The sequence below is a fragment of the Hoplias malabaricus genome, chromosome 2, assembly GCF_029633855.1.
Source record: "Hoplias malabaricus isolate fHopMal1 chromosome 2, fHopMal1.hap1, whole genome shotgun sequence".
Lineage (NCBI taxonomy): Eukaryota > Metazoa > Chordata > Actinopteri > Characiformes > Erythrinidae > Hoplias > Hoplias malabaricus.
In genome coordinates this window covers 67,828,258-67,842,678 of record NC_089801.1, presented here as the reverse complement: position 1 = coordinate 67,842,678, position 14,421 = coordinate 67,828,258, and the positions used below count along the sequence as shown (strand labels likewise).

General features: G+C 41.6%; 2 protein-coding genes across 2 annotated transcripts; one reads left to right on the top strand and one right to left on the bottom strand.

Annotated features, from left to right (window-relative positions):
- Positions 1-888: 888 nt before the first annotated feature.
- On the top strand, positions 889-2,011 carry arl11 (ADP-ribosylation factor-like 11). Its single transcript, XM_066662261.1, has one exon. It carries the CDS (start codon positions 1,012-1,014, stop codon positions 1,540-1,542), a length of 531 nt encoding a protein of 176 aa, XP_066518358.1. The 5' UTR covers positions 889-1,011; the 3' UTR covers positions 1,543-2,011.
- Positions 2,012-4,893: 2,882 nt separating this feature from the next.
- Positions 4,894-9,337, bottom strand: ebpl (EBP like). Its single transcript, XM_066662262.1, has 4 exons — positions 9,090-9,337; positions 6,119-6,188; positions 5,728-5,866; positions 4,894-5,150 (listed from the first exon to the last, which is right to left on the bottom strand). The coding sequence occupies exons 1-4, from the start codon at positions 9,282-9,284 to the stop codon at positions 4,922-4,924; spliced, it is 633 nt and encodes a 210-aa protein (XP_066518359.1). The 5' UTR covers positions 9,285-9,337; the 3' UTR covers positions 4,894-4,921.
- Between the last annotated feature and the right edge of the window lie 5,084 nt (positions 9,338-14,421).

Here is a 14,421-nt window from a genome sequence, read left to right as displayed (position 1 = left end):
AATGTGATACCCTGTGATGGATTAATTCCCTGTCCACGATGTGTTTCTGTTTTGTGTGCAATGCTATTAAATGAAAATTTAAAATAATTACTAATTTCTGTTTTTATTGCATTTTATAAAAATCTCACTTCCTATGAAACAAAGTCTGTAAATATTCTTAATAATCATTATATGTAAATATTTCAAATTAATATGAAATTGTTAAAAATACATATATTAATCTAATTAATAGTGGGCGGCACAGTGGGGCTGGGGTTATGGGTTCAAGCTAAATCGATAATGTGGGTCAACTGACCTGCTGTGGCGAACCCTGATGGGAACAGCCAAAGGATGAAGAAAAACTAAAATTCAAACAAAAAATTAATATTGTACTTGTGATGTCACAATACCAGTGTATTTACATATATCCATATTCACTCAGCATACATTTTAGCCCCACAAACACACTGAAATGATACTGAGTGGTATAATACCCATGAAAAACAAAATTGGGGCTGTTTTACTTTCCAATGCCCTGCATTTACCATTCTAAAATAAATGTCAGAATCACTGTGATGTATCTACTGTAATTTATTTTGATGACTAAACATGTCATGTTTAGTTATTTATTGTCAGCTTTGTTAATTGCCCTTGAAAATTATATTTACATTTGTTCATTTGTCGGGGTGAACAAGAATATTTCATCTTAAATATTTACTAGAAACAAACTGTGTAATGAACAAAATTCTGAGGACGCACCTTCATTTTAAAATGTAGATAAACCTGTTTATCTACATCACATGGTGGAGGTATTTAGGGAAAGGTGCCTCTGGTAGGCCAACCTACCATGAAGAGCAGCAACTAGCCTATAGGTCGTTACATCTTTTTTTTGCGTGCCATTGCCCTGAGGTGATTACAGTCCTGGAGAACATTGCCCTCTTTGAAGCTTTTTCTGCTTTTTGCAAATCATTCTGACATGGAGTAACCTGTTTCTTAGACAATATATGATTTATGGCAAACTAGAAGCTTAAAATGGGGTCAGTGTTTTCAAAGAAGTTCTTGAAGACTCAGAACGTGGTCCTGATGGGCCTGGACTCAGCTGGGAAAACCACATTGCTGTACAAGATCCACAGCGGGGTCATCATGAAAACCTCTCCCACAATAGGCTTCAATGTGGTGACGTTGCAGCTGGACAAAAAGGTTGGTTTGACTGTTTGGGATGTAGGTGGGCATGGGAGTATGAGAGCTAACTGGAAGTACTACCTGGAGGACAGTGAGGCTTTGATCTTTGTGGTCGATGCTGGTGACCCTTCTAGGATAGTGGAGGCCAAGCACTGTCTGAAGAATGTTCTGAGCGACCACAAAATGGCAGATGTGCCCTTGATGATCCTGGCGAACAAATGTGACCTGCCAGGAGCAATGAGTGTCAATGAGGTGTCCCAGCAACTGGACTTGGATAGCATCAAAGACAGGTCCTGGGAGATCCAAGAATGCAGTGCTTTACAAGGACTGGGACTCCAGCAAGCTTTTCTGTCTGTGGCCAGGCTCATTAAGACGAACTGAGAGAGAGAGAGCTTGAAAACCAGGAATGAACAATTTGATAATGAAGTGTTAATGCATAAGTATCAATATTTTATCATTACTGTATTACAGCCTTTGACCTCTTAAATCCTAGGAATTTACTGTGATTTTTTCAGATGACATTTTAACTTATTTTAGCACCTCAAACTATTGGAAAATCTTTGTGGGAAACATGGAAGCTAAAACAGAGGACTGATTGAGGTCCAAACTATGCCATGATGTTTTGTATGTAAACTGACTAAACAAAAATTGTAACGTGAAAAGAAAATACATACAGGCACCTTCAAAGAAATTTTAGACAGAGTGACAATAATAAGACTTATATAATTAAGCTGAAAATGGACTGAAATTTACTGTTACAAAACACTGTATTAAGAGATGGTAAGGTCTTACTGCATTACTTGACTATGTCATTTGTCTTATTGACAATATATTAGAGATCAAATGTTTTAAAATCAATTAAATTATTTAAATGTCAAACTGCTGTTTTACTTTCTTGTACTAAGGCCTGCTGTGTGTGTGTGTGTGTGTGTGTGTGTGAGGGGGGGGGGGGGCATGTCACAGACACATTCAGCCTAATGGGTGTACGTCAGATAAGCACATACTCATTGCTTATGGACACATGTATTCAAAATAGAAACAAACTGCAGCAAATATTTTTTTGTCTTAAAAAATAGAAATAGTTCACAATTGCTTAAGTCCATTTAACACAGTCAATGATTTTAACACTTTCCTCTACATTTAGCAAAGAACTGAAATGCTAAAAAAAATGCATTGATGTTAATAGACGCACTTTGCAGTTGATGAACTTTGTCAACATTTTTGGTAAAAAAAAGGCCATAGAGAGAAATAAAGGTAGGCCAAACTACTTTTTTCCACTGTCACGCCAGTGTTGGAATTAAAATTTATGAAAACACACTCTAATGAATGTGTCATCTTTAGACCTGTACTGTTAATGTGATTTTTTAATTTTTTTGTCGCCTATAGTCCTAAATATACAATTAATACTTGTAAGCAAAAGCCTCCTAATGACATCCACAACCCTATTTTTAAAATTTTTGGGACATTGTGCAAAACGTAAATAAAAACAAATACAACGATGCACTAATCATTTAAACCTTATATTTAATTTAAAGACAACATTTATATGTTGAAATTGAGAAAGTGGTACATTATTCAGCACTACCCTGTGCACTAATGCCCCCTCATACCATTATGAATGCTGCCTTTTGAATTGTGTATGAAAAAAATGGACGGTCCCTCTCCTCTTTAGGAGGAGATCCTGTTTCTGGTTCCTGTTTATAGATTATTTGTTTCTTTGTGACAAATACTGCTGACAAATGACAAATACAGTTTTACTAGTACGGACAACGCCCGTAGAGGCTGAAACGGGAAGGTAAACTCAGAAGTTATTGGGGAGGAGTTCACTGCGGCTTATGAATGCGTATGAAGCAGGACCCCCGGTTGGATAAATGAATATGAGAAAAGGGTGGAGACGGGGTGGAGGTAGGAGCAAGTTTTAAAACAGCAGACTCTGTGGGTGTGATAATGGCCAAACACGGCTCCGAATATGGGTATCAGCTACGGAACGAGCTGAAGCAGTCAAGTCGAGACCCGTCTCCTGAACTAAATGAAGCTAGTTTGTCTGACACAGAAAGGATGTGAATTTGTGGGTTATATATAGGGCTGAGAGGAGGAGGTCGGGTGTGGTCCTACTCCCAAAATGATTTTATTACATAACTTCAGTTATACAGTATTTGTTATTTTGACATCGTTAGTGTTCCGTCGGCCTGCTGCCTGGCCCACAGACCAACTACTGCTCCAGGTCATTGTGACATCGTCAGTGTTCCATCGGCCTGCTGCTTGACCCACAGGCCAGCTACTGCTTCGGGTCATTGTGACATCGTCAGTTCATGCCTGGCCCACAGGTCAGCTACTGCTCCGGGTCATTGTGACATCGTCAGTGTTCCATCGGCCTGCTGCTTGACCCACAGGCCAGCTACTGCTTCGGGTCATTGTGACATCGTCAGTTCATGCCTGGCCCACAGACCAACTACTGCTCCGGGTCATTGTGACATCGTCAGTGTTCCATCGGCCTGCTGCTTGACCCACAGGCCAGCTACTGCTTCGGGTCATTGTGACATCGTCAGTTCATGCCTGGCCCACAGGCCGGCTATTGCTCCAGGTCATTGTGACATCCTCAGTGTTCCGTCGGCCTGCTGCCTGGCCCACAGACCAGCTACTGCTCTGGGTCATTGTGACATCGTCAGTGTTCCGCTGGCCTGCTGCCTGGCCCACGGACCGGCTTTTGCTCCGGGTCATTGTGACATCCTCAGTGTTCCGTCGGCCTGCTGCCTGGCCCACAGACCAGCTACTGCTCCGGGTCATTGTGACATCGTCAATGTTCCGTCGGACTGCTGCCTGGCCCACAGGCCAGCTACTGCTCTGGGTCATTGTGACATCGTCAGTGTTCTGCTGGCCTGCTGCCTGGCCCACTGACCGGCTATTGCTCTGGGTCATTGTGACATCGTCAGTGTTCCGTCGGCCTGCTGCCTGGCCCACAGGTCAGCTACTGCTCCGGGTCATTGTGACATCGTCAATGTTCCGGCGGATTGCTGCCTGGCCTACATGCTGGCTATTGCTCCGGGTCATTGTGACATCCTCAGTGTTCTGTCGGCCTGCTGCCTGGCCCACAGGCCAGCTACTGCTCTGGGTCATTGTGACATCGTCAGTGTTCCGCTGGCCTGCTGCCTGGCCCACGGACCGGCTATTGCTCTGGGTCATTGTGACATCGTCAGTGTTCCGTCGGCCTGCTGCCTGGCCCACAGTTCAGCTACTGCTCTGGGTCATTGTGACATTGTCAGTGTTCCGGCGGATTGCTGCCTGGCCCACATGCCGGCTATTGCTCCGGGTCATTGTGACATCCTCAGTGTTCTGTCGGCCTGCTGCCTGGCCCACAGGCCAGCTACTGCTCTGGGTCATTGTGACATCGTCAGTGTTCCGCTGGCCTGCTGCCTGGCCCACGGACCGGCTATTGCTCTGGGTCATTGTGACATCGTCAGTGTTCCGTCGGCCTGCTGCCTGGCCCACAGTTCAGCTACTGCTCTGGGTCATTGTGACATTGTCAGTGTTCCGTTGGCCTGCTGCCTGGCCCACAGACCACAGCCAGCTAATACTGATTTTAGGCCCCGTCCCTTAGATATAGTGATTTCTCCAGATTCCCAAAACTTTTAATATTAATAGACTTACTACCAGTAGTAAATGAATGTACACTACATAAGTGACAGACAGAGATTAAGTTAAAAATTTTGGAATGTTTATTTTAATGTGCAAAATAAATCCAGCATGATTTTCTTTGTATCTATTTCTGCTTCTTCATAATGTGATGGGACCTCTGTAGATCCTTCCATGACTGGTAGAGCAAAAGACCAGGTACTATTAGCCAAATGCCATTAAAGAAGACCAGGTAGATCCAGAGGTAGAGCCAGTTACTGGTGTTCAGGTTAGGACTTCCAATTAGCCAGTCTGGAAAGAATGTCATCCAGCCTCCATACAACTCACATACACACAGGGTGATTTGGACAAAGTGCCTGAAATGGAGAAAGAGGAGAGGGCAAAAGTTTACACAGGTGCAATGCATCACAGGCAGGCTCATAGGCCAAGAAATGCAACTACTGCTTTTGCAATGGTGTTGCATACACTGATATTATCTCAAATCCAGAACAAAGCCTGCAAGCCTCAAGAATTTCTAAGGAAAAATTTGCATCGACTGCTATGCCAAACTGACAGTTCACATTCACTTTAATTTTGAGTCCAGGTCAGTTTCAGTTGTTTTTAAAAGACTGTGAAAACTTGTTTAAAGGGTGTGTTTAAACCCCCTTCAGGTCTAAAACAATGCAGATATATATGAGACATGTTAAAACAAATAACAGGTTTAAAAGCTAGATGTAAAATCTTATTAAATAAACTAAAATAAAAATAAAATATATACTTAAATACAGCTAACACCATGTTTGTTTGACCGCAGTTTGTGTGATCCTACTAATCAACTACTAATCATTACTCTGTCAGAAACCAGGATATGTCTAAATGTATCCTGTTTGTAAATCTAAATCTGTATGTGCTGGTGTTTTTATTACAGACTCTGAGACTCTGTTACAATCTTACCTGTAATGCTTGTCTTTAACAATAGCATAAACCAAAAGCAGTGCTAGAGACCCATCCAAGACAACTGTGAGCAGCTCTAGTGAGACTATGTTTGGGTCTGAGTGGAGCCAGCGCTGGTCTGCCTTGCCATATTCCTTCCCTATGGAATATGACAACAAATAAGCAGCATACTCAGAGGTATAAAGTACAGTACAGACAAATATACGTTTGGTTCAAACTGGGTTAGGGTTAGGGTTAGGGACTTCCTCAAGCCACCGCTAGATGTCGCCACAGGTCGCTGATCTAGCTTTAATGTACAATATCGCTTTATCTAAAAATAACATTAAATAGCATACAATCGACAGCTATCTACGTGTTTGTATTAAAAAACTTATAACGTAATCATACTTACAGAGTTCTGCAAATATGCTGTCTGAGGTCGCAACAGTTCCAAAAATTGACATATATACGAAAGGGCCTTCCTGACAATGAGGATAAACAGTGTTAACACACTATTGTGAGAAATACAAATAGGCTATGCATGTAAACTAAAATAAAGACATTTTAAACACAGGTACAGCATCGTTCACAATAACTTGTGTGCAAAACCTTACAAAACCTATCTACATAACTTACAGGCGATAGAGTGGCCTTCCAGCTGGTTCTGTGATTATGGGTTTGAATTATGCCTCAGGTGACTGTCTGTGAGGAGCTTGGTGTGTTCTCCCTGTATCTACATGGGTTTCCATCCACAGGCCAAAATCACATGCTGGTAGGTGGACCGGCTACTTAAAGTGTCCATAGGTATCAGTTGGGGAGGGGGGGGGGCCTAGGACCACATATTAAAGTGACACAAATCTGATTTAAAAAAATAAATAAATAATCTAACATGTGTCATATTAAGGTACAAATTACATTGGGTCAGGTAACGTGAACGTAACCCGCTAGGGAAGCCATTACAGTGGCTAAACTGTGGAAGAGATGAGAAGAAGGGATCAAAATCAAACCAGATGTGCTCAAGTCCTTCAAAGCATGATCCTCCATGTTTCATTCATTCATTCATTTTGATACCACTTTAGAATAATACTACACATACAATGGTTTATAAATCTCTGTATTAATTATTATTAATTATGTGGTAAATACATTAATAGTCATTAACTATTAATAATCATTAACAGTGCCCTGTTGTTTGCCAAATGGTGACACCACAGCCACCCACACTTAAACTTCAGATCTTGTAGAATACTGGCCATAATTTGTTGTCTCCATCAGTCGACATTAAGCTTGTTGGCTTTAACACATATTTGTTGATAAGTTAAACCATTTAATAAATTGACCACCAAAAGTGTCTCTTTTAATATATCAGTGATAATGTGGTGTACTTTAACATATGAAATGGCTGAATTCACATCCTCGGGTCTGAGCTTATTCTTTACATTGACATTTACAGTAAGTTATCTGACACTTATTATTAAACAAAAACAGAAGTCACTGTTATTTCCTTTTATCTCTGTGTTATTAATGACCTTTAAGGAGTTTACAACCTAAATAATAGCCATGTCGTAAACATTGTTTTAACAATTTATTTACTTTTATATGTGTGATCTTGCTTTAAATTGTCACCTTAATTTTCTGTAACTGCTTCATTGCAAAGAGAAACGCATCCTGGGGGATTAAATATATGCCATATGTATCATTATGGGATATAAAATATATCATTTTTGACACTGTTGGTCCACTGAGGGCAACTAGTCCACTAGTGTTTTGCACAGGGTTTTCTGGGCGGACCGCTGATGATTAAACAGAATTTTAGACAAAATGCCACAGTTTAGCACATTTCCATTCACAACCCAATTTACATTTTTTCCTTCAACAGGTTCTTTTGTTATTCTTTATAAATAAGATTAATAAACTATTTTAATCCAGCACAGTGTCAACATTTTTAGCATAATCATTTTATATCAGTCACACAGCTCCAGGGACCTGGAGGTTGGGAGTTCGAGTCCCGCTCCGGGTGACTGTCTGTGAGGAGTGTGGTGTGTTCTCCCTGTGTCTGCGTGGGTTTCCTCCGGGTGACTGTCTGTGAGGAGTGTGGTGTGTTCTCCCTGTGTCTGCGTGGGTTTCCTCCGGGTGACTGTCTGTGAGGAGTGTTGTGTGTCCTCCCTGTGTCTGCGTGGGTTTCCTCCGGGTGACTGTCTGTGAGGAGTGTGGTGTGTTTTCCCTGTGTCTGCGTGGGTTTCCTCCTAGTGACTGCCTGTGAGGAGTGTGGTTTGTTCTCCCTGTGTCTGCGTGGGTTTCCTCCGGGTGACTGTCTGTGAGGAGTGTGGTGTGTTCTCCCTGTGTCTGCGTGGGTTTCCTCCGGGTGACTGTCTGTGAGGAGTGTTGTGTGTCCTCCCTGTGTCTGCGTGGGTTTCCTCCGGGTGACTGTCTGTGAGGAGTGTGGTGTGTTTTCCCTGTGTCTGCGTGGGTTTCCTCCTAGTGACTGCCTGTGAGGAGTGTGGTTTGTTCTCCCTGTGTCTGCGTGGGTTTCCTCCGGGTGACTGTCTGTGAGGAGTGTGGTGTGTTCTCCCTGTGTCTGCGTGGGTTTCCTCCGGGTGACTGTCTGTGAGGAGTGTTGTGTGTCCTCCCTGTGTCTGCGTGGGTTTCCTCCGGGTGACTGTCTGTGAGGAGTGTGGTGTGTTTTCCCTGAGTCTGCGTGGGTTTCCTCCTAGTGACTGCCTGTGAGGAGTGTGGTGTGTTCTCCCTGTGTCTGCGTGGGTTTCCTCCCACGCTCCAAAAACACACGTTGGTAGGTGGACTGGCGACTCAAAAGTGTCCGTAGGTGTGAGTGTGTGAGTGAATGTGTGTGTGTTGACCTGTGAAGGACTGGCGCCCCCTCCAGGGTGTGCCCAATGATTCCAGGTACGCTCTGGGCCCACCACGACCCTGAACTGTAGAAGCGCTTACAGATAATAAATGAATGAATTTTATATCAAGCTTATACTCATTATTATATCTCTCATAGTTGATGGTAATATTTGTATTAGTTTGTTTTCCAGAATAAAAGTCTCTATCAATGTAAAATCTGTTTGAGGAGATTAAAAATGAGTTATATCCTGTACAGGACAGTAATCTGAGTGGTCCGATGGTAACAGACACCTGTTGCTCTCCCATGATGCACACACATCTTTTTCCTACTATTTTAATTTACAAATTCAATCTTCAAAAGGTCCACGTGTAAACTTCTCTTATGTTAGTGACTACAAATATTTAATTTTGATCAAAATTATTTAATAGATTTCAAAAAAAATGTTTTTATATTAATTTAGTTTAATTATTAAATACACTTATTAACCAGCATCCCTTTTATTCATTTTAACACAAATTTAAACTCTACTCACCAGAGTAATGTGAACAATGGCGTCGTAAAAGAGCCACACAAGAACCCATCTGTCTGTGGAGGAGCACTTTCTGCCCCAGACCTGGGCGAATATAAAGCCCAGAGTGAGCTGAGCGACGCAGGCGAGCAGTGAGAGCACCGTCACCGGAGACAGGAGAACGGGCTCCGCATTAATCTCATTTAACGCGTCAGACATTTCCAATCCCAGCACTTCTTTCACCGTCCAGAACTTCAGGACTTTGGCCAAACACAAACCGCCCTTTTTACAGTTAGTCTCACGAGCTCCTCTCCCATTGGCTGCCGCTGTAATCTCTCCACGTTAGCACCGCCCCCACGGACACGAGGGGCTGAAACCCAAATGTTTTCCCTTTGTATATTTTTATTAAAGAAAACAACCATTAACACAACATCTGGACATAATCTAAAGTATATTAATACCCTGACAAATATTTTAAAGTACAATTACAATTGGGGAAAAGGGTAAATGAAGATGATATATGTCATAAATAAATAAATAAATAAATAAATAAATAAATAAATAAATAAATAAATAAACAAACAAACAGAGCAGCTTAGAAATTTGCTTTCCACTGCTATTTCACATGCGTATGAAAAATGTATTTTTTAAATATGTTTCATTATGAAATGATCCAAAATGAAGAACTGTCACATGCGTGTATGACTATAAAAATGTCTATAGTAATAAACAAATTAATCATAAAATTATACTTCTGTTTTATCTGTAAAAAAAAAAAAGTTTGTGAATGCGATAAAAACAAGAATCTGTTATTTGTTTTCACTTAAACATCTATTTAACAGACAAATGTACAAAGGCGGCATTATTTTGCTGGATTTAATTTTGCTAACACACATCTCCAGGTCACTGTGAGAGGTTTAGTGTTCTGTTCTCCCCTTGTCTGCACATGTTTTCTCCAAGTGCTCCCATGTCCCCTCACAGTCCAAAACACATGTTGATAGGTGGACTGGCTGTGTAAATGTCTTGAATGTCACATTTAAATGTCACGGGTGGGTATCCAGCTACAAGAGGAATCTAGCTCTGAATTCCTGGGAAGGACATCAGAGAGCAAGGAGGAAAAATAGAGTGAGCATGAGTGAGAGAATGGCCATGTAAGAGTTAATACTGGACTGAATTTACACAGCAGAGCTCACTTTTTGTGTTGGACATTGATTCTGTTATACGGTGACCAGACGTCCTCTTTTACCCGGACATGTCCTCTTTTTTAGACTTAATAAAATGTCCGGGCGGAATTTCACAAACGTCCGGGATTTTGTTTTTCTAGAGCTTACATAGAACTTCGAGAAGCGTTTCGTTCACAAACTAGTCCCGCCCTCCCCTACTCCGATTGGTTCGCTTGAGTGAGAAGGGGGCGTGGTGAAGTAGCCTACAATCTTCTGATTGGACGGTCTGACTGCAGAGCTACCGTTATTGGTCGATAACATTCTCTGTAAACATTTAATTGGTCAGTCTGCACGTCAGTAGTCCTTGTTTACGTCAGGCAAAGCTCATCTACCTACCCTCGTCTCGAGCTGCTATGCCGAAACGTAAATGTAAGTTCTCGGATGAATTAAAAAAGAAATTCCCATGTTTTGTGTAGCAACTAAAGGTGTAAATGACCTTAAGGACCTGTGAGGGAGTGTGAGAGAGAGAGAAACAGTGAGCGAGAGAGAAAGAGACAGAGAAGGGTGAGACTTGATTTCACAACAGTTCTCTAAACATGCATTACACTCAGGATCAGGTATTCTTTTAACTCTTTATATCCCAGTAACAATTAGTAAAGTCTCTAACAACATAAATATAGATATTTTATTCATAGGCCATAGGTCTATATACAATGTACAAACTGTCTAATCATTTCACATGGACCAAACAAAATGGTTGAACGGCTAACTTGCCTGTCTACTACATTCCCTCGGAGCCACTCTTATTATTCTTCCCATGTGCACGGGCCACATGTTCCTGAAGGCTGGAGGAGTGGCAGACAGGTGTGCAGCTGCTTGCATTGCTAAACTAAGAAAAGGATGGAGATAGGAAATGCTTCCAACAAAGAGGTAGGACAAAGCCAGCGAAGAATGCAGACTGAACACCGGTGTAGCGGTTGGGTGTCTTTATACATGTGAATGAGACCTGAGGTAGATGGATGTTGTTTGAAGTAGACCTCACTCTATTAAGCCATGCCTTTCCTGTGTTTTTTGAGCGTGACGATGGAAAAACGGCTGAATGTTAGGGTTAGGCTTTGTTTTTTTTTTTTTTTTTTTTTCATAAACTGGTTTATACTTACATTTCTAAATAAAAAAATAAAAATAAATAAAATAACCTACTCCAGTTTAAAGTGAAATTGTTCATATCTTGAAATTACTATAAATTTTCAATATTATTCTGCATCTGTACATTGTTTTTTTTTATTATTCATTTATTATTCATTCATTGTCTGTAACCCTTAGCCAGTTCAGGGTCGCAGTGGGTCCAGAGCCTACCTGGAATCATTGGACGCAAGGCAGGAATACACCCTGGAGGGGGCACCAGTCCTTCACAGGGCACCACACACACACCTACAGACACTTTTGAGTAGCCAATCTACCTACTTTTTGGACTGTGGGAGGAAACCGGAGCACCCGGAGGAAACCCATGTAGACACAGGGAGAACACACCACACTCCTCACAGTCACCCAGAGGAAACCCACGCAAACACTGGGAGAACACACCACACTCCTCACAGACAGTCACCCGGAGGAAACCCACGCAGACACTGGGAGAACACACCAAACTCCTCACAGACAGTCACCCGGAGGAAACCCACGCAGACACTGGGAGAACACACCAAACTCCTCACAGACAGTCACCCAGAGGAAACCCACGTAGACACAGAGAGAACACACCACACTCCTCACAGACAGTCACCCGGAGGAAACCCACACAGACACAGGGAGAACACACCACACTCCTCACAGACAGTCACCCGGAGGAAACCCACGCAGACACAGGGAGAACACACCACACTCCTCACAGACAGTCACCCGGAGGAAACCAACGCAGACACAGGGAAAACACACCACACTCCTCACTGACAGTCACCTGGAGCTGAACTTTTTTTATATTTGTTGCAAATTTGTTTATACATGCGAACAACAGTAAAGCTGTTTAGTGAAAACGCTTAAAATATTGCCATTGTTTGTTTATCATTTACATAAAGGTGCAAGGTAATGAAAACATAGATTATCTTTAAACCCACCCCCCCCCACTCACAACAAAATGTAAAATAAACAGATACATCCTTAGTTCACACCATTTAATTGTACAAGATAATATCATTCAGGTTAAAGAATCTTTTCCCCTCCAGTTTTCAAATAAATTACCTTAAAAATAATTTCTACTCAATCTTTGGGGGAAAAGCAAAAAATAGTTGTAGAGATTGTCTCCTGCATTTTCTAAACCATATTCTTATTGTCCTATGAGTGAAATGTCAAAAGATTGCAGTGGATCTTCAGTAAATTTTCAGAAAGGTGTGGTCTGATGGTCTCATCAAAGCACCAATTGGATCCACTCAAGGAACTGGAAAGAGGAAAAACAAAAACAAGGTCTTCATGATAAATGTAATGAGATTTCAGTTTCAACAGTGAAGTACAAATTCTCCAAATTAATATACTACTATGACAAAATACAAACACTCTGGTCTTTATGGTGTTAAAGCAGAACAAGTAACACTGCTCACGGCAATGGGGTACAGTATACATATTCTCATTTTGGTTCAAAAACAAAACCAAAGCAAGAATTGAAGACCATGTTATAGACATTGTTTAGTCGATATACGTAGCACCAACCAGAGCACGTCAGGTTCTTCTCAGATGTCACTTCTGAGAAGCGTATAGTCAGGACCCTGGACAGCAAACAGGACATCTCGGTAACATTTAAGGGACAGAGTAACATACCTGGAACATCCGAGTCACCTCCAGTGACCATATTCTTCCCCATAAATTCTCATGCAATAGCCAGAAAAATTTCAGGGCATCCAGTCCTGTCAAAACAGGACTGAAGCTGTGTCTAATTGTGTAGTCTGTGTACTACCCAAACAAGCAAATCTTGAAATTACTATAAATTTTCAATATTATTCTGCATCTGTACATTGTTTTTTTTTATTATTCATTTATTATTCATTCATTGTCTGTAACCCTTAGCCAGTTCAGGGTCGCAGTGGGTCCAGAGCCTACCTGGAATCATTGGGCGCAAGGCAGGAATACACCCTGGAGGGGGCACCAGTCCTTCACAGGGCACCACACACACACACCTACAGACACTTTTGAGTAGCCAATCTACCTACTTTTTGGACTGTGGGAGGAAACCGGAGCACCCGGAGGAAACCCATGTAGACACAGGGAGAACACACCACACTCCTCACAGTCACCCAGAGGAAACCCACGCAAACACTGGGAGAACACACCAAACTCCTCACAGACAGTCACCCGGAGGAAACCCATGCAGACACTGGGAGAACACACCAAACTCCTCACAGACAGTCACCCGGAGGAAACCCACGCAGACACTGGGAGAACACACCAAACTCCTCACAGACAGTCACCCAGAGGAAACCCACGTAGACACAGAGAGAAAAATTTCAGGGCATCCAGTCCTGTCAAAACAGGACTGAAGCTGTGTCTAATTGTGTAGTCTGTGTACTACCCAAACAAGCAAAACAGTATGTGGATAATCAACAGCAAGTTTCAACAAAATCCAGAACCAATTTATTTGTCTGTGATGTATATTCCGTTGAATCCTACTGGACACCAATTTCCCTGCATCATTACTACACTCAGGACACCGAGATAATTAAGAGGCGTGAATTAATCCTTATAATTAACCACAGTAGCACTACACATCTAATATGTTATTTAAATTATTATTAATATGAAGTATTGGCCTCGTAAATTTTTATATTTGGGCTTTGCCTAAACTATATACTGATGATATGATTTCAGAAGTTTTTTTTTTTATTAAAGTCATGTTAGAGTGTGACAACTGGCCTTAGTTTTTGAGAATTTTGTAATAAAAGCCTGCTGATTCACAAGTACACACAGACATGAAAAGGTATCCTTGCATAAATCCCATTGTGCTTGGGAGTAATCAGATGTACAATTTTATACTTAGAATAAATGAGGTCAACAAGTATACACACACACACACACAGTAGAAAAAGTACTGCAGAGTAAGAGAAAGGAAAAACAGAAAAAAAGAAAATGCACTGTAGTGTGTGAATCAGAGAGAGAGAGCAATAAAGAAGAGATGGCTAACAGCAAGTTTATTTTGGTTAGGATAATTG